Below are 21,259 nucleotides of genomic sequence, written 5' to 3' on the forward strand. Positions count from 1 at the left end.
TGCTGCTGCTACTACTGGAATCAAATGAGGATTTGGGGCTTTTCCCCTCCTCAGAAAATGCTAAAACTCTAGAATCAGCCTCTGCTCAATAAACCCAGAAAAGCCCAGAAAGCTTTTCTAAAATAGCTGACCCCCGAAAATCACCCCCTTGGGGATCTACGCAATCCCTCAAGGCTCTACGCTGCCCCCGAAGAGAATCCTCCAAAACTCTATCCGAAACTCTGCCAAAATCCTCCAATATGCAAGGTTGATCCCTTGCTCAATCTCCAAGCTCAAATCCTCCACACAAACCCAGTCCGGAGCTCCTACCAAAAGAGACTGCATCCTCCCCTCTCAAGACTGTGCAGTCATCAAAAATGCTCAGTTCCTCCTCAACTCCAGAAATCGCTCCTCCTGCAAAATACTGCTGAAACTACCTTGCCCGAGCAGGCACTCGAAGTCCCCCGGGGCTAAGGGTGAGATCTCCGAACAGAGACACTCGATGCACTAAACAGTGCTGCAGACAGGCTAAACAGCCAGCGTGCTCTAAGTCGAAGTGACTAGCTCAAATGCAACATAATCGAATGATCAAAATGAGGAGGCTCCTCTCTCCTTTATAGCGTTGGCCTCTCTCAAAACCCTAAGGCCCACCTCCTCCAATGTAGCCTCTCTCTTGCCACGTGTTCCTTCTCCATCTGCGCAATCCCTCCAAGTGTCTACGTGGGCCCCTTCTCTATGTGGTCCTTGGGCCCCCTTGGCTCCCCTTTTAAGTTACAATGTTGTGCTACTAGGGAGTGACTTATTCATAAAATGAGTTATGTCCCCCTTTCCTCACCTTTTTATTTATAAATAACTATAGAAGGCAAAATTGAGAAAAATCGAATATTCCAATTAGCCATGGCTAATTAGGAATATTACAGTCTCCCCCGACAAAATGTTGCTTGTACTCAAGCAACTGAAGTGATGGATGCTGCAAAATTTTCTCACTCTCCCAAGTGGCATCCTCATCTGGTAAATTCTTCCACCTCACCAAGGATTCCCGGACTGTCCTACTCCGTAGCTACCTCTCCCTGGTATCAATAATAGCCTTTGGCTACAACACCAAATGCCCCTCATCATCCATGGGTGGTAGCTCATCTATCACTGTCACCTGCTGCCCCAATGCCTTCTTCAGGCATGATACATGAAAAATGTTATGAATCTTGCTACCTTGGGGCAACTCCAATTCATACGCAACCTGTCCAATCCTGTGTATCACCCTGTATGGCCCATAAAAGCGGGGCTTGAGCTTATCAGCGCCCTTCTGCTTCAGTGACGACTGTCGGTATGGCTGCAATCGTAGGTATACCAAGTCCCCTACGTCAAACTGTCTCTCCACCCGACCCCTGTCAACATACAGCTTCTGTTGGTTCTACGCTGTAGCCATATTATCCTTGAGAGCTCGGAGGATATCCTAACTCTCTTAGATCCAAATCTTGGCTCTCGGAGCCTTGCTAGCACCAAACATCACGTCAGCAAAAGATAAAGGATGATATCCATACAAAGCATAGAATGGTGACATACCAATGGACATGTGATGTGTAGTGTTGTAGCAGTACTCCCCCAGATGCAGCCACTTCAGCCATGCTCACTGCTGTCCACTGACATAGTTACGCAAGTAGCCCTCCAGCCACTTGTTCGTTATCTCTGTCTGCCCGTCTGTTTGTGGGTGATAACTGGTACTCGGTGTCAACTCCGTCCCCACCAACCAGAAAAGCTCCTACCAAAACCCGCCCATGAAATGGCTGTCCCTGTCACTGACGATGGACTTACGAAGACCATGTAGCTTGAAGACCTCTCTGAAGAACAGCTCGGCCACCTGTGCTGCTGTGTAGTGTGCAGATATGGTGAAAAAGTGTGCATACTTTGTCAGTCGATCAACGACGACAAAGATACAATCCTTGCCCTGCACCATGGGCAACCCTATGATGAAGTCCATCGAAATACTCTCCCATTTCCCCTTCGGAATGGGAAGAGGCTGCAATAATCCTGCGGGATGGCTCATCTCCCCCTTGTTCCTCTAGCAAATATCGCACTCCCGGATATGTTGGAGTATGTCTTCCTTGAGGCCCTTCCATGAGAACCTCTCTCTAATGGCTCTGTAGGTTTTGGTAAACCGCTGATGGCCAACCAATGGTGAATCATGTGATGCCTGAAGTATCTTCTTCTTGAGCTGAGATCCCTCAGTCAAGAAGATCTGGTCCCTATAGTAGATGATCTCATCGATTACTCTGTACCTGTCATCCGCCACCTACCCATCCAGAACCTCACATGCAAATCTGTCCTTGGAGTACTCTATTAAGAGTTGAGCCCTCCAGTCTGTGCCCAAGCTCATAAGAGACAACGTGGCTATTCTACATGAAAGGGCATCTGCTACCACGTTGTTCTTACCCTTGACATACTCAATGTCAAAGTCATACGCTTGGATCTTACTGATCCACTTCTGCTGCCTCTCCTGTAGCTGTTTCTGCTCCAAAAGGAACCTGAGGCTATTGTGATCAGTCCTCACCCTGAACCTGTTATCCACTAAATACTGCCAAAATTTGGCCAATGCATGCATAATGGCCAGCATCTCCTTGTCGTGTATAGAGTACAACCTCTCATGTGGAAGGAGCTTCCGGCTCTCAAAGGCTATAGGGTGACCTCCCTGCATCAACACTGCGCCGATCCCCTCTCCCGACGCATCACACTCCAAAGCAAATGGCTACGAAAAATCCCGCAATACAAGCACTGAGCAGCTGCTCATAAACTCTTTGAGCCTGTCAAAGGCTCACTGCATTGTATACGACCAACTGAATGCCCCCTTCCTCATCAGATCTGTCAGGGGTGCAGCAAGCCGTGAGAAACTCTTGACGAACTTCCGGTAGTAAGTAAAAATGCCAATGAATCCCCGAAGTTCTGTCACGTTCCTCGGCTCCGGCCAATCTCGATGGCCCTGATCTTCTCCTCGTGGACTCTCACTCCGTCCAACCCTATGATGTGTCCCAAGTAAAACATCTCCGTCAACCCAAACTCACACTTGGAGAGCTTGGCATAGAACTGTTGCTCCTCCAAAATGCGCAACACTGTCTCAATGTGCTGGAGATGCTCCTCCCAAGTCCTGTTGTAAATGAGAATATCATCAAAGAACACCAACACAAACTTCCTTAAGTGACTGCGGAAGATGTGATTCATGCAGGACTGAAATGTAGCTAGGGCGTTGGTTAGCCCAAAGGGCATCACCAAAAACTCAAAGTGCCCATAGTGACACCTGAAGGTGGTCTTGGGAATGTCCTGCTCCCTCACGCGAATCTGATGGTACCCAGATCTCAAATCAATCTTTGAGAAGAACCGTGCTCCTCTCAACTCATCCATCAACTCATCGATCCTGGGTATGGGGTACCTGTTCTTCAAGTTCTTCTTGTTCAGGGCCCTGTAGTCAATGCACATCCTCAATGTGTTGTCTTTCTTCTTCACCAACACCACGGAAGAAGCAAAAGGACTCGTGCTCGGCCGAATGTGCCCAAGAGCCAGCAACTCCTGAATGGACCGCTCAATCTCATCCCGATAGGCCTTGGGATGCCTATAGGGGGTAGTAATCACTGCCTGTATGCCCTGCTCAAGCTCAATGGTGTGCTCAAACCCCCGGTCCGACGCCTATCCCAGCGAAATCTCCCCAAACACTATGGCATACTGGTCAAGGATGGACTGTATCTCTGGGTGCACCATCTGCCCTGTAGTCCCTGCCTCTGATGCACGCAACTCCACTGCCCACTCTACGTCTCCCTTCCGGAAGACGGCCTCCATCCGATGAGTTGAAACAGTCTGAGGCGGATATGTGTGTTGTCCCCGTATCTTTTCATGCCTCCCTGTCTTCTCATCATCCCACTCCATCTCTAGGGCCTTCCAATCTGTCGTGACCTTCCCTAGAGTGATAGGCCACTGAACACCCAGTATCATGTTGGTGTCCGAAATATCAACCACGAAAAAGTGGTCAGTCAGTGTGTAGGTGCCCATCGTCACTGATAACTCTGAAACATAACGAACACACACCATGGTCTAATCTCCTGGGACCAAAACTGAAAAGCCATCAAAGCTCCCTATCTGTATACCTCTCCACTCAACCATCTGTGCATCGATGAAGTTGTGGGTTGCCCCACTGTCAACCAAAACTGATACCCGCTGGCCACGTACTGTCCCCTGTACGCGCAGCGTCAAATACTTTGGAACTCCTCGCAATGCTACAAGGGCCCCTTTGGTAGGTGCAAAAGCTGCACCACCTGCTACTGGTGGTGGAGGTGGCAAAGGATCCTGCGCGGCATGACTATCTCCTACCTCCACATCATCCTCCTCATCCTCTTCACCGCTGCTCTCGGAGAAGACCTCAATAAAATGTGCTTTGCCAGCAACATATCTATGTCCTGGTGCCCACTGCTCCTGACAAGTAAAGCACAACCGCTTCTTCTTCAGCTCCCTCCTGGCATCATCATCAATCTGTGCTCGTCCTGGATTCCCCTTTGGAGGTGGAATCCTCACATCCTTCCCCTTAGGCTGGAAAGCCTGTCTCTAGGGGTAAGGTGTCCGAGTCTTGGGTAAGGCATTCTATAAGTCCCGGGTCCTGCTAATAGCATCCTGGAGTGTGGCTAGTCTAGTGGATCTGACTAGACCCTGAAGTGGCTCTGCTAACCCCTCAACAAACATGTAGATCCTCCGTGCCGTGGATAGATCTGGCACCATCACTGAAACCCTCAAGAAGTCTGCAATGTAGGTCTCTGGGTTTCCGATCTGTTTGAGCCTCGTCAGCTCAACAAAGTGTTGTTCCGAATCCCTCCGGTCAAACCTCTCTATCAGTCTCTTGGTGAACTCGGCATTTGTCGTCACTGTGGAGTGTCCGAGTGTAACCAACCCATGGAACCACCAGTCCTGGGCCTCACCATCCAAATGTAACGTTGCCACCTTGATGGCCTCTGTCTCCAACATATGGTTAAGCTGGAAATAGATATCCAACTTCTCCACCCAAGACTTTGCCGAACTGTTTGATGAGCCATCAAACATAGGCAAGTGGAATCTACTAGCTGTGCGGTAGGTGTCTCCATCATGATAATGCCGGTATCCTCTGTGATGGTCGCAAGGTCTACTAACCGGCTGGAGCTGAACAAAGTCTCTGAACGAGAGAGCATCCCTGAACTCCTGCCCATAGGCCTGGTACTCTGCAAAATAATCGCCCATATGACCAGGCTCTGGCCACCGTGTCTGCTCCTAGGAAAGTGGGCATGGTAGAGCGTGTAGGGGCATGTGAGGCCATCTACTGAGTAGTATCACGCTGAGTGGCACCCTGCTCTGGCAAATGGTGGGATGTACCCGATCCCTCACCAACCTGGAAAACCCGTGGGTTCTCACGCTGTCTAGCCTCCACCACCATGAATCTCTGCCCCATCACCTCGATCTGCCTTGACAGATCCTGCACTGATTTGAGGAGCATGTCCGCAAATCTCTTCCCGTCCTCATCTGCCATCGGATCCTCCTGCTCTGCGTCCACCACAAGCTCCTCTTGTTCTGTGTTCACCACAGGCTCCTCCTGTTCTGTGTCCACCACCCAAACACAGTCTCCCTCTCCGTAGGTGTTCTCCAACCTACGCTCAATATCTTTGTATTTCCTACCTCTGTAACAAATGTAGGGCTTCTCCCTCGGTGTCATAGACTGCTAGCTCCACAGGCTGAGCCAGATCTATGCTCTGATACCACTATAATATCCCTTATCAGGAATATCCCTCAAACACAAGCAAACTCCAACCAAGTGGTATGGTAGCCAGGGAACTCAGAGATAAAAATAACAGTAGTGCAACATACAATAATGTATACATGGAATATAAGCAGATACTCGAGAAATGTAGAGAGAAATGTTAAGCCATTTTATTATACTGAGTAATGGAAAGAGTACAAGAGGTGATCAGAAAGATAGCACCTCGACTTGCACAAGGCAAGTGAAGAAATACACTCAGAATGGTAAGGAAATGGCCCCTCTCTGAACTGCGTCCAAACTGTCGGAGAACTGTTGTGCTGCTGCTACTACTGGAATCAAATGAGGATTTGGGGTTGTTCCCCTCCTCAGAAAATGTTGAAACTCTGGAATCAGCCTCTACTCAATAAACCCAGAAAAGCCCAGAAAGATTTTCTAAAATAGCTGACCCCCGAAAATCACCCCCTTGGGGATCTACGCAATCCCTCAAGGCTCTGCGCTTCCCTTAAAGAGAATCCTCCAAAACTCTACCTGAAACTCTGCCAAAATCCTCCAATATGAAAGGGTTGATCCCTTGCTCAATCTCCAAGCTCAAATCCTCCACACAAACCCAGTCTAGAGCTCCTACCAAAAGAGACTGCGTCCTCCCCTCTCAAGACTGCACAGTCATCAAAAATGCCCAGTTCCTCCTCAACTCCAGAAATCGCTCCGCCTGCAAAATATTGTTGAAACTACCTTGCCCGAGCAGGCACTCGAAGTCCCCCAGAGCTAAGGGTGAGATCTCCGAACGGAGACACTCGATGCACTAAACAGTGCTGCAGACAGGCTAAACAGCCAGCGTGCTCTAAGTCGAAGTGACTAGCTCAAATGCAACATAATCGAATGATCAAAATGAGGAGGCTACTCTCTCCTTTATAGCGTTGGCCTCTCTCAAAACCCTATGGCCCACCTCCTCCAACGTAGCCTCTCTCTTGCCACGTGTTCCTTCTCCATCTGCGCAGTCCCTCCAAGTGTCTACGTGGGTCCCTTCTCTACGTGGTCCTTGGGCCCCCTTGGCTCCCCTTTTAAGTTACAACATTGTGCTACTAGGGAGTGACTTATTCATAAAGTGAGTTATGTCCCCCTTTCCTCACCTTTTTATTTATAAATAACTATAGAAGGCAAAATTGAGCAAAATCAAATATTCCAATTAGCCATGGCTAATTAGGAATATTACAATTTAGAAATAGAACAAAATGCATCTTTAGAAACATCTTCTAGAATATAGGAGCATAGTGTACATATAGCTCAAGATATTCATATAGAATGAGCATACCTATTATAAGACCTCATCCATCATAAAAGAATAAGTGATCATGATTGTAAATCCTAGAAGGCCACCATCATCAAAAGAAAGAGACATTTGCAGGATGAGGATCTACAATTGCCTCCATGCTCTCATGCTTTATGCTTTATGGTTAGACCTTCCCACGTAGTGAGCGTTTGAGTGGTATCAAACCTCAAGGTGAGATTTCCTATAAAGCTATGACTTTACAATGCACCTTTTTAATAGTTATATTAATATCCTAAGAAATATAGCTAGGTATTATTTATGAATAGTGTTTATGTTTATATACATATTTTTCTACACTTGGTTCTCAAGAAATAAAAATAGCAGCCCAACAATAAAACTTTTTGACACCGTTTGTTAAGTGATCACCTTGTGCCCAATGTAAGGGGAAAAATTCATGCCCATTTGACAATATCAATGGTACAATTATCTTGGGTTACGTGAACAAAGGGCCTACCATAACAGCAGCATGAGATTTGCCATGGCACAATACTGCCAACCTTCTATAGATATGGGCTGCCAGAGTGTAATTCTACATATTCCTACTGTATTCTCATAATTGTCACATATAGCAAGAATGGACAGTGTCACATGTTTGCAGTTGTAAGCAATCCACTTGCTCAATAAACAGAGAATGTGAATATCACCCTCTTCAAGACAATATGTATAACTCTGTTGAATATATCAATGATAATTTTGTCTCTTCATATCATGTCTAACAGAAAAAGGTCAGTAACTTAGTAATATGTAAGGGTAAGTTAACAGCAAATATGGAAAACAGAAATCTAAACTTGAATCGGGTAGGTGACAGGGCCCTATCTTAGGAATGGTAAATTCTTGCGCTTGGTTAGGGTCCTTTGTGGCTCCATTGGATTGACCAGTGACCAACAACCCACATTTGCTACTGTGACAGAATACTACTATTGATCTAGCAACAAATATCTATATGGATGCTTTGGTATGCATACATTCAACACACTAATTCCAACATTATTTAAGGAAGCGACAACAATAAATGAATTGAAAATGAAACATAAATAAAATCTCATACAAGTGGATTGTATGGAGAAGAATCTGCATAGATTTTTTATTATAAAACCAGAATAGCAATGAACCAGGTGCAATTTAGCTCATTTGTAATTGTAGCAATTTCTTACCTCTCCAACACCTACCCGGAAGATTAGGGGTTTGCCTCGACCATAGCTACTGTCGAATACATTACCATTCTCTAACTTCCCAGTGTAATGAGCCTGCAGTTTGACATTATCAAGCCATTAAAGTGTAGTTGATTAACAACTAGATTCTTGTAGTAACCAAATATTTTCAATGTTAAAAAATTGTTAAAATAATCTGCATCAATTCGTTAAAACTTGGTCTGATGAGATTTTTTCTTAAATGGTTCCATGCCATTTCACACTTGTCTTACATATTAAGAAAGTTAGTATTATCATTAAAAAAACAGCATAGCTTATTATCCTTGTGGCTTAGGCTTTGGCTTTGGATGCAATTGGTGTTCCTAGATGATTGCAAGTTCTTTGATTGGTTTGTGATTTTCCTATCTGAACTTGTTACATGGAATGTGCATGAATGAATGACGGAGATTTCTTATTGATTTATTAACTCAAGATACTTGCTTTTCCCCTAACTTCTTTGCCCAAATGTCTCAATCTTGCTATCCACTTGTGCTAGTAATCAATGGTTTCTTGCACCATCTAGATTTGCATAGTCAGAGCATCATGGTTGCTAGGGTTTTTTATTTCTTCATTGAGCTCTTTGATTGGGGATTGGGCCTATTACCACTCAAACTAGCAGGGGGCATAAAAGAAACTCTTAAAGCGACAATTGTCTGTTAGATCAAAGGGCAACGATGGAGGCTTAGCCACTGTCACCTCAGCTAAGACTCCCTACTCTTTACGAACTTTCACCGATGGGAGGATACCTAGTATATAGCAGTGTAGCATGACTCTTATAAGACCCACGAGTACCTGCGGGTCTTGACGGGTTTTATAGCGAGACAGGTCACTCGCATAGAACCTGTGGTTTCTACCCGTACTCACCAAAACCCGCATAAAACTCGGCTACCCGCATTGAACCCATGAAGAACCGCATATGACCCGCATAAGACCCGTGGAGACCCTCAAAATTCGAATTTTTATTTTTTATTTTTATTTTTGGAGATCATGTGGAGGGAAAGGAAAAATGGAGGGAAAAGTTTGTCGAGTCTTATACGGGTCGCCGAGTCAATAGCCAGATGAGTCTTATACGGGTCGTTCCCGAGTCTTATGCAGGTCACCGAGTCAATAGCCAGACGAGTCTTATACCAGTACAAGTCGTGCAACATTGGTATATACCAGTACAATTCATGCAACATTGGTATATAGAAAGTCACTTGTGAAGGATGAATCAACCAATGGATGTGAAGTGACCTTAATGATCATTTTCCTAGAAGGGGGTTAAGAATAGAGCTTAAATGCTTGTTAAGCAAGGTACAAAGGTTTCTAGGATAAGGAGGTGAGGATTTGAGGGTTAGGTTAGAGGAATATGCTTTGTAAAGGAGTTTCCTGTTGACCACTGGAGTGGCACCTGATGGTTGTATGAAGACTTCATGCCCAAGGATGTACCAAAGGACACTTCTACCATCATATATCATCAAATCACCAGAGTTTTTAAACTCTATTTCTATTTCTCATCATTTTTCTTGTACCTGATTTCACACCCTGTGGGGAATTGTAATAAATGATACTAGTAATGATGAGTTTTGAGTCTGTAACAGGCCTAGGATGTTGGGACTCAATCCGCAAATGAGTACACCTTGGAGTGTTTTTTTATCTAGTTAATTATGTCTTCTTTTTTAGAGGCAGATAATTTGTTAGTTTTTTTCACTCACTTTTTACCCCAAATCAGGGGTGACAGTTTGAAGGTTGAGACCCTAACACATCTTAGTGTCTAGATTTGATGTATATCACCATACTACATCACACAAAAACTTTCATGGAATTTGGTTAGGTTTAAGTAGTCATTTTTTAATTTTTTAAATTTTTCGCAGTACGGAAATCGCAATAAAAATTGTATATGTAATGTAATAAGTGTTGTCTAGAGAAGTTGTATGGGATATGAGAAATAAAAATTACACCTCTCACCCTCAACTTTCTACTATGACACACTTCGAGGGGTTAATAATGTGTTTTGTGTTGAAATTTCTAAGTCTGACATGTCAGAAATTCCTACTGCATTATCTGGTTTATTTCACCTACTTGTTTATTCCTTAACAAGTTATTTATCCATATAAATACTAAAAATAAACACAAATGCAGTCTCAACTCATATACAGATCATCAACTGAAATAGTAGACAAACACACAAGCGACAGCATTATTTTTGGATAATCATCCTCGGAAAAACCCAATGCAAGAAAATCGGTGCAGCAGTTCTGAGCGTTTTATTATTAAGCAGCTTTCTTGAGTACAACTAGGTTGCCAAACTGGATCACCAACAGAGATTTCTACACAACAGTAATACCTCTTCTCGGAAGCAGATATGTCGCTTCTTAGCACTAGTCTGCCCCACGAAAATCCTTCTGGCGCTTCTCCAAGGCTCTATGTCAACCTTGCTAGCCTTTGTGTAGCTCTAGAACCCTCTGCGTCAGTGCTCTGCCTCTCTGCATCAACCCTCTGCCTCTTAGCGTCAACTCTCTGGCTTTTTGCGTCACCCACACAGGCCCCTCAGCCTCTGCGTAGTCTTTGGTTGCCTCTGCATGGCTCCTGCTGGCTCTGCATAGCCTCCTCAATATTTGCGCTGGCCGTCTGGCACTATCTCTGCCTCTCTGCTATGTAATCACTGCCCCTCGTTGCAACTCAGGCAACTTGTTCGATTTCTCTCAGTGTTGATTTGTGGTAGCATCGGATGTGCTCTAGCCACGAAAATTGGTGGAGAGGCTAAAGCACATGAAGTCTCCAATACCCAGAAATGGTTTGGGCAAAATCTAACCAATTTGGGAGATATTAAAATAATTAATATTTTTAATGGAGTCCCTAAGTCTAAACTTAGGGAAAAATAAAATATTAATGTGAATTAATATAAAACTGAGTTAGAATGGTCCAAAAGTCATGGATCAAGCCAGATCTAATCATAGTCATTGATTAGGGACTTAATCTCGGCCATTGAATTGTCAACGAGAAAAGTAGAAGAGGAGGCTTGGGGTCACTTGGACAACACACCGAGTTGATCAAGAATTTGATTTTCTGGGGCAGGGCTTGCTGAGGAAATCGAAGGAGTGATCAGAGTTGCAGCTGAGGGGCAGTGAATGCAGTAGCAGAGAGGCAGAGATAGTACCGGGAGCATCAGCGCAGAAGCCGAGAGAGGGTTGACGCAAAGCTAGCTAGAGGCCACGCAGAAGCAGCCAGAGGCCACGCAGAGGCATCCAGGAGCTATGCAGAGCCTGAGGAGGGCTAGCATAGGAGACGCAGAGGCTCTAGAGGCTAACGCAAAGCCCAAAGAGGTTGACGCTGGGCCAGAGAGGCTGACGCAGACCCTAGAGGTTGATGCTGGGAGATTTCGTGGGGTAGATTGGGGCTGATATCTGTCTCTGACTGAGAGGTACTACTACCGAGGGAATTCTCTGTTGGGTGAGCCATTTCTGGCACCCAGATTGTATTCTGAAACTGCTTAATAATAAAACCCTCAGATAGTTGCACTGGTTTTCCCGCATTGGGTTTTTTTGGGGACATTAGTCCAAAAATAACGGTGTCACTTGTGTGCTTGTTTTTCCTTCAGTTGATGATCTGTATGTGTTGAGACTGTACTTGTATTTATTTTCAGTATTTATATGGTAAGTAACTGTTAATTAACAGAACAAGTAGGAAGAAATAAATTAAAAAGTACAGGAAGGATTTCTAACAGTTAGACTTAGAAATTCCAACACTCAGCAAACCCCGCTCCAAAAAATCGAATTGACTAATCAATCTTGGTGTGTCTCCAACTGACCCTCAAGCCTCCTCTTATACTTTTCATGTTGAGTCTTCAACGGACGAGATTAAGTCTCTAATCAACGACTAAGATTAGATTTGGTTTGATCCATGTCATTTAGAACATTCTCACCCAGTTTTATATTAATACACATTAATATTTTAATTTTCCTAAGTTTAGACTTAGGAACCCCATTAAAAATATTAATTATTTTAATATCTCTCTAGCCGGGTGGAATTTCCCCAAACCATTTATGGGTCTTGGAGATCTCATGTGCTTTAGCCTCTCCACCATTTTCATGGCTAGAGCACATCGATGCTACCACAAATCAACACTCCCTCTTAATGAGGAATGTGCTCTGGTAATGCTCCACCACTGAACATCACCCTGATCCTTTCGCATCAGTACCTGTGTTGATGCTTGGCCTGCTGCCCAACATCCACTGCACTATTGCTATCTGTACTGCTGCCCATGACCCTACCACTACCACTGCTACATCTGTACTGCAACTCCCTCTCAACATGTTGCATCATGCTGCCCATAGCACTACCACTACTAACTGATGCACTGCAGCTTAGTTACCAAGAAATAATTGATCTACCCAACTACTGACATCCTTGTCAATCTGGAAGCCTCTTGATACTGCAGCTACCTCTGTTGCTATCATATGCTCCCTTTGCTGCCTCTGCGTTGTTGCAAACACCTTTGTGCCTCTCGCACTGCTGCAACCGCCACTGTGCTGCTATAGACCTCTACACTCTGCACTGCCTTGTTGCTCCATCTGCATCTTGCTCCTACCGACATCTATCATCCTACTACTGTCATTCGGGGTTCCCGTAGCCGGATATGATCCAAGAGTTTAGGTACTTCAAGGATCCTGCCCTTCATCTTCTGTAGTCCTCTTGACTACAGCTCGTTGTCTCCCCACCTCTTCTCTAGAGGTGCATGAGCACTCATGCCATAGTCATCATCAATCTCGACTTCTTTCTCCACCTTAGCTAGAGCTACCTTTGAGTCAGAAGCCTCTCCCTTATTCTTCTTCATGGGACACTGAGTTGCATGATGACCCAACTCCCCACAATGGAAGCACTTCACCTTGGAGATGTCCTTCTTCTTCCTCTTCCCCTGTTGTCCCGCAAATGCCAGAGCCGCATCCTCCTCCTCTTTCTTGATTTAACCTCCTTTGCTGCTACTACCTGCCTTGTTCAACCGTTTGATCTCTTCTTGGTGAAGAGTTGCCAACATCTCTTCCCATCCTGAAAGATCAGCTCTGCCCAAAATGCTTTAGACAAATGTCTCCCAATCCTTAGAGACTGCATTCAGGGCGGTCCTCACCATGAACTCCAGATCCGATGTGGCCCCTATGGAAGTAAGTTGGTCTCGAATCTCTTACAACCAGCTGAGGTATAGATCTATCTACTCCCCCTTCTGCATCTGATACGACCGCAGTTGATTCTCCAACAACATATTCCTCTGCATGGAAGTGCCCTGATACAATGTCGCCAAGGTATCCCACATCTCCTTTGTCGTGTTCTTCTCGGCAATATGCAATACTACATGATCCTTGACCCCATCAAGTATTATGCACTTTGCCTTCGCCATTGCATCCTCATACCTTTCATTATCAGCTGGGTCGACTGGGATAGCCACGGTTCTCAAGGCAAAGCCCTTGATGCGATGTCTATCCAGAACAGACAGGATCCTAGCCTTCCAGATGACAAAGTTGGAGGCCCTGTCCAACCTGTCCTGATCCCTTAGTCTGTTCATTGCCATCTCCGCTCCTTTTTTGGACTCCCTCTGAGTCTCGACTTCCCCTTTCTGGACTCCCTCCGAGTCTTGATTTCCCTACTGGAAATCTTCCCGCCAACTGTCAATCCACTCCTCTCCGATCCTCTTTGCAACTGCAACTTGGATCTGGATTTCTTGCCTAGAAATTCGTCAAGGCAACAACTCCCTCTACCTTGGTTCTGTCCCGTTAGGTACTGTTCTGCTTCGACAGCAACAGCACCCCACCAGCTTCCTAATCCATAATCTGCCCACAGCTCCCTATGCCCCAGCGACTGAAGAAACTGAGCCTTCTAGCTCTGCACAATCTCAACAACGGCTGAATTACTCCTCTGGCCAACTGTGTCAAGCCTACTTGACTGAGTAGGATGACGTGGCTCTTCGTGGGCCTCTTTTTCTTTTTTCTGCCTCTGCACAAGCCCTCTCTCTGTCTCTCAGGACAGCTGCTACTGCTGCAAATACTTTTGATTAAGTTGGTGCCTTTAGTCCTCCTGTGATCTGCAATGCTTTGATACCATGTTGAAATTTCTAAGTCTAACACGTTAGAAATTCCTACTACAATATCTGGTTTATTTCACCTACTTGTTTATTCCTTAACATGTTATTTATCCATATAAATACTGAAAATAAACACAAATTCAGTCTCAACTCATATATAGATCATCAACTGAAATAATAGAAAACACACAAGGGACACCGTTATTTTTGGACAATCATCCCTGGAAAAACCCAATGCGGGAAAATCGGTGCAGCAGTTCTGAGGGTTTTATTATTAAGCAGCTTTCTTGAGTACAACTAGGGTGCCAAACTGGCTCACCCAACAGAGATTTCTACACGGTAGTAATACCTCTTCTTTGAAGCAGATATTCAGTGTTTCAACACTAGTCTACCCCACAAAAATCCTTCTGACACTTCTCCAAGGCTCTGCGTCAGCCCTACTAACCTCTGCGTAGCTCTGGAACCCTCTGCGTCATCCCTCTACCTCTCTGCGTCAACTCTCTAGCCTTCTACGTCACCCACAAAGACCCCTCAGCCTCTACGCAGTCTTTGGCTGCCTCTGCGTGGCTCCTGCTGGCTCTGCGTAGCCTCCTCAATCTCAGCTCTGGCCCTCTGGCACTATCTTTATCTCTCTGCTATGTACTCACTGCCCCTCGCTGCAACTCAAATCACTTGTTCGATTTCTCTTAGCAAACCTCGCTCCAGAAAATCGAACTGACTAATCAATCTTGGTGTGTCTCCAACTGACTCTCAAGCCTCCTCTTATACTTTTCCAGTTAAGTCTTCAACAACTGAGATTAAGTCTCTAATCAACCGCTAAGATTAGATTTGGCTTGATCCATGTCATTTAGAACATTCTCACCCAGTTTATATTAATACCTATTAATATTTTAATTTTCCTAAGTTTAGACTTAGGAAGCCCATTAAAAATATTAATTATTTTAATATCTCTCTAACCGGGTGGAATTTCCCCAAACTATTTCTGGGTCTCAGAGATCTCATGTGCTTTAGCCTCTCCACCAATTTTCATGGCTAAATCACATACGATGCTACCACAAATCAACATTTTGGACCCTTAAAACCCACATTTCCTAAGTTTAGTGGAAATTGTGGCATTTAATTAGGCTAGAATTAACTAAAATAGAGATAAATTATTCCATGTGATAAAATGACATAAAAATGACTTGGAAATTATCCTAAGTCAAAGAGTTGACTCAGCAGACATGTGGAGGATGACTGAGCACACTGCATCATAAATACACCATTATTTCACAAAATTGAGTTTCCCAGAGAAAGTTGTAGTTGCACGTGGAAAATCGAATTTATTAGAGGTGCTCATGCACTAAAGGAATATTAGATGGAATATTTGGATTGAAGATTATGTGGGGCCTCACAGTTATCTTGGGTGCTTCTACTCTTAGCACTTCACTTGGAGGATTACGTAGTTCCTTTGGAGGAGATCAAACAGTTCCTAGGACTCTACGCTGAGCTCTCTTTGAGATCATCATCTGAGGTTGTCATCACTTAGCTCGAGTTTGGATTTAGTGGACGGGAGTTGTCTCATTGCTTGGATTCACTCATGGATGAGTTTACTATGCCATATATGGAATTCAATTTCCCTTGAGGTGCACATATGGAATTCGATTTTGCTCTAGTGTCTCTATCTTCTCCACATCGAATGTGACTTATCTTTCCTTAGGATTTGCTCCAAGTCCAGTCGTCACATGCATTCTTCCTTGGGATTTGTTCCCGAATCTCTATATAATGAGGCTATGGGCTCTCATATTGTATCATGTTATGGGCTATTAGGCTTGACGAAACTCTGTCATTTTGTACTTGCATACTTTCTTAATATAATTAAGACTTTGGGGCTATCTGGCTAGTGTTCTCTTTGCGTTATGAAATGATGTCTTTTCATGCTATTTCTATTATGTTTAATTTCTTTTGCATATTTAATTAATATTAGTTCATACTTGTCATCTTGTTTGGATTGATGTGTGCAAGTTATCTTGTACATATCATTGATTTAGTGTAGTATTCTATGAATAAGCTTGCCAATTCATTTTAGGAGGAATGCTTGATTTATCTTATTCATTATATTGCTTTGATCATTTGCAAACTAATACTTGTTCAAGTGTGTAGGAAAGATCTTTTGTATTATATGCAAAAATCCATCTGGAAGTGGGATAAATCTCAATTAGATCAACTCACTCCTAAAGTCAAAGTGATCCTCCAAGACTCGGCCATTTTTTCTCTCCAAATCTTACATCCAATGAAGAGCAAGAGGAAGTTTTCTTACTCTATAGCCACTTGATCATCCATTTAAATTTAAAATACTTCTTTGATTCTAGCACTTTCAAAGTTATATCTACTATTCAAGAGTCATTTCCAAAGCTAGGCAAGTATGGGGGTTCACTCCCATACTTGAGCTAGTATTTTGTACATTAAATTGTAGTTTAGTTTTCATTTCTTTTTCCTAGTTTCACACTGACAATTAGTTTTGTTTTGCATCCCATGGGCTTGAACATTGAGCAGCAAGGATCTTAAAGAGAAGCATTGGGAAACTACTCACTCGTGTGCATGCAATACTCCCTCACGCTATTCAAGCACTGATTTCTAGGGAGGTCATAAACATTTGAGGGAGAGTTGCAAACTCATCTAAGTCGTGGGCCTTTTGAGCCTTGTAAATCTCTTTTTGAGAGCTTTTTTCCATCTTCAAGCTTGTTGTTGTTATATTTTTGGGAGAGAGTCTAGCTTTGTTAGATTCCTATCTTTGTAAAAATCTCTCTCATATTGTGGGCAGTTCTCTTAGAGGCATTTATACCCATTTCAAATGCTAATAAATGATAAAAAAATGTTTGAGGGAGCTTGAGATTTTTCTCATGGCATCCCCTTTCCTCACTTAAAGGAGGGGCTTTTGTGGGTGGATTAATTTTTGCTTCTAGTTTTTCTTAGCTCTCTAGCACTTAATTTCATGCTTAAAAATTAACTCATTCCAATCCACATGCAATTTTTCCTAATTTTAAATTTCTCACATGCATAAGCTTCAACTTGTAAATTTTGAGAAAATTTTAATTTATGTGCAAACATTCAACATTGTGGCAAGTTTTGATTATTCCTCCAAGTACATGCTTCACTTTTTTGTTTATTTCACACATTGGTAACCTTTGAAGCAAATCCTATTGGAGAAATCGTAGCTTTAAAACAATCTACTTCATTTTCTTATTTTCCATACAATCACATATGAGTTCATTTACATGCTAAATTCTCAAAGTTTTACAAGCTATCTCATTTTTCATTTATGAATCATTTGCATGTAAGTATATTTTAATTGGGGAATTAACACAATTTGCACTTGTTTAGGCATTTTAGTATAGGAAGACTTCCAATCCATGCTTCCAAGCCTCACTAAATTTTTACCTCCAACATAAATTGGTTGAAGCAGATATCTTAGGGACCCTCTACTCCTCTATTGATTCCTTACTGTGAGATCCATATCTATGGGCGAAGGTGAGGCCTGAAGATTGAAGAGTTCAATTGCAAATCTTGTTGTAGAAGTAAACTAATAAAATTAACCAAGAGCACCTTCTATCACATTTACTTTACTTGTCTCTTGATGTTTTGAGTTGTTATATTGCAAAGCTTATTTTCAAAAAACATTTCAAAGCAAGTATTGTGATTCTTCAAATTGGTAACAAGGGTTTTCATTTCATGCTAAAATCTAATTCCATATTAACATCTTGATTTAGTATTTAGCATCTCTTATTTTACCTTTTTCAAAGTAAATTTTCTAATTATTGAGTTTTTGGCAAGATATGTTTTGATTCATGAATTGATTTTATATCTTACAAATATCTTGTGCTAACATCTTTTGTTTGTATTTCAAGGTTACTTTGTTTTCATTATCAGAGGCATTCTATCTTTACTTTGAGCAAATGTATCTTTTATTTTGTTGAGCAAACTCTTTATAAGGCACTGGTTTTATCATGTTAATGATTTTCATTGTTATTGCTCATATCATATTTTGCTCATAGATCATTTAAAAGTAATCAACTTTTCCTTTTCTGGCTTTTCCGCCTTTTCCTTAGGATCTCTCCTCCTACTAAAACCCAAAGACAAGTAGAGAGAGAAAGAGATTCAAGTGTGGGTAGAAATGACTTGAAGTCCTCTTCTATTTATACTAAAACGTAGAGGTTGAATAGACATGACTGTTCGGCTTCTAAGCCTACATAAGTTGCTGGCCGACTTAACAATTTGTCCATAACATAAATAAATTCATAACTTCATAAATACTTATCGGAATCGGATGATCTTTAGATCAATCCACCTCTCAATGAGAGGGATCCAAAAAAAATATCAACTGCCATAAATAATATGACCCACATGGAGTTTGGCCCTAGTTGCCAATTTTAACACTCCCTCTCAACTAGGGAGAACTCCATCTGCTGATCCATATGTCCAACTGTACTATCTCTGCCATCAGTGCCCTGCACTGCTTTGCTCAGCTCTGCTCAACTCTACTAGCTCTGGTCAGCTTTGTTGGCTCTGCTCTGCTATACTCGGCTCTGGTCAACTCTAGTCAGCGCTGCTTTATTCTGCTGCCTCTGCTCAGCTCTGCTGGCTCTACTTTGCTCTGCTAGCTCTGTTGGCTTTACTCTGCTCTGCTCAGCTCTAATGGATCTGCTCTGCTCTGCTCAACTCTGCTGGCTCTGCTCTACTCAGCTCTACTCAGCTTCGCTAGCTCTGCTCTGCTCTACTTAGTTCTGCTGGCTCTGCTCTACTTAGTTCTGCTGGCTCTGCTCTGCTCTGCTTAGCTATGCTCGGCTCTGCTCTGCTCAACTTAGCTCTGCTGAACCATAAAGAACAAGAATTGATTGAGAATGTGTCATACCATTCTCCACTGACCCGAAGTTAGTCTCAAAGTGTGTACCACTGGTCCCAGACCAGTCCTCAACCAACCCGAAGTCAGTGTCATAGTAGGTACAACTCCTACCACTAGTCCCAGACCAGTGCTCTACTGACTCGAAGTCAGTCTCAGAGTATGTACCACTGGTCCCAAACCAGTCCTCAACCGACCTGAAGTCAGTGTCATAGTGGGTATAACTCCTACCACTAGTCCAAGATCAATGAAGGTCATCCTAGCATAGGGAGTACGCTAGATACAGCGATGCGTCCATCGGTACTACTATGGTCCCTATCCTCATTTCCTTGCTCATTGATCAGATAAGAGGTACTTCCCATGAGTCCCAGACTGCATGGGTAGGATGCCTCGACAGGAGAACTTAATCAATCTTGTCCTCGCAGGAGAACTAATCATCCTACTACACAATCGCCATGGAGAACACATCATCGAGGCCTCACTGGAGAACTAATCATCCTGCTACACAATCGTCATGGAGAACACATCATCCAGACCTCACAGAGAACTAATCATCCTGCTACATAATCGTCATGGAGAACACATCATCCAGACTTCACAGGAGAACTAATCATCCTGCTACACAATCGTCATGGAGAACACATCATCTAGAGCTCACAGGAGAACTAATCATCATAATACACAATCGTCATGGAGAACACATCATCCAGACCTCACATGAGAATTAATCATCTTGCTACACAATCGTCATGGAGAACACATCACCCAGACCTCACAGGGGAATTAATCATCCTACTACACAGGAGAGCGAATCATCCTATCCCACAAGAGAGCGAATCATCTTGTCCCATAAGAGAGTGAATCATCTTGTTCACAGGAGAGCAAATCATCCTATCCACAGGAGAGCGAATCATCCTGTCCCACAGGAGAGCGAATCATCTTGTCCCACAAGAGAGCGAATCATCTTGTCCACAGGAGAGCGAATCATCATGTCCACAGGAGAGCGAATCATCCTGTCCCAGTGCGCACCACCAGGGGAGGGTGAGTCACCCTGTGGTCATATGTTGCTCCAGTAAGAACCGCAAGCCCCCAGAGCTCCCAGAGCTCAATGTATGCAACATGCAGGACCCTTTTACAAAGGTCTCTCAATGACTCCAAGTCATTCGGGAAAATCACAAATTTGATCTTTCCCCGGGGCTCTAACAAAGTGTAGCGACCTGTACATCATCTCAGTGCGATGGAGCCTCCTTTCTCATTGACTTACCATATCCCAGATAAGGCAGTATCTGATGTCTATCTGCTGGAGCAATCATTGAATACGGGATTCCTCAATAATCGAATCCCACCTCTGGTTGTCACAGAGAATCACAGTGGTATTCATCATGTGTACTCACTGAAGAGTTTCCACAACCAGGCAACTTCATACACGGTCATACTCGTGGTTATGTCTCCGGTCTCGGCAGTACTTATAACAACCGATTTCTGCTTCCTGCTCATCCATGATATCAAAGCAGAATCCAAAGAGAACCAGCACTGAGAAGTGCTCTAGTGATCCTCCACACTTCCTGCCCAGTTAGCATTCGAATAATCATGCAGTTTCATATTTCTGGTAGTGTATCTCAATCCATGAGAGATTGTGCCACGAAGACATCTCAAAAGATTCTTGGCACCAATCCAGTGAGGCTCAACCAAATATGAGCTCACCATGCTAACTGCAAAACATATGTTTGGAATCCAACTCCCTCTTACTTCTGCAAATGAGAGGGTCTACACTTGTCAGAAATAGTTCGTCCGCATAAGGTGCCGGTATGAGAGGTCTATCATCCACAACCTTCGGGTAATGGTTTGGATTGGTTTCACTCCTAGTGAATCTCAGCTTCATCAAACAGTTATCAATCCTCTCATACTATGTCCGGGGTGTTTTGCTTCAAGCCATAGAGGGCTTTCTTCCACCTGTATACATGAGATTCCCGTTCATGAATCTCAAACTCCACGGGTTGTTCCAAACCTGTGGACCTGTTACATGAGGGGAATGGTCCCCTTGTAAGATTTTCCATCGGTACAT

At 43.5% G+C, this 21,259-nt stretch overlaps 1 protein-coding gene across 6 annotated transcripts in view; it reads right to left on the reverse strand.

Annotated features, from left to right (window-relative positions):
• LOC149245264 (peptidyl-prolyl cis-trans isomerase FKBP13, chloroplastic-like) overlaps positions 1 to 21,259 on the reverse strand; it is a 207,804-nt gene that overhangs the window by 169,056 nt on the left and 17,489 nt on the right. For 3 of the 6 annotated variants that reach the window (XM_089457728.1, XM_089457730.1, XM_089457731.1), the window contains exon 2: positions 8,225 to 8,317. The exons of 2 other annotated variants lie outside the window; for them this stretch is intronic. In XM_089457728.1, coding sequence (XP_089313854.1) covers positions 8,225 to 8,317 — 93 coding nt within the window. The remainder of the gene's footprint in view (positions 1 to 8,224; positions 8,318 to 21,259) is intronic. One more of the 6 variants, XM_089457729.1, reaches the window with a different exon arrangement.

The sequence above is a fragment of the Pinus tabuliformis genome, chromosome 7 (assembly GCF_031772625.1).
Source record: "Pinus tabuliformis cultivar Carrire ecotype Pingquan chromosome 7, CPIR1, whole genome shotgun sequence".
In the NCBI taxonomy this organism is placed as follows: Eukaryota; Viridiplantae; Streptophyta; class Pinopsida; order Pinales; family Pinaceae; genus Pinus; species Pinus tabuliformis.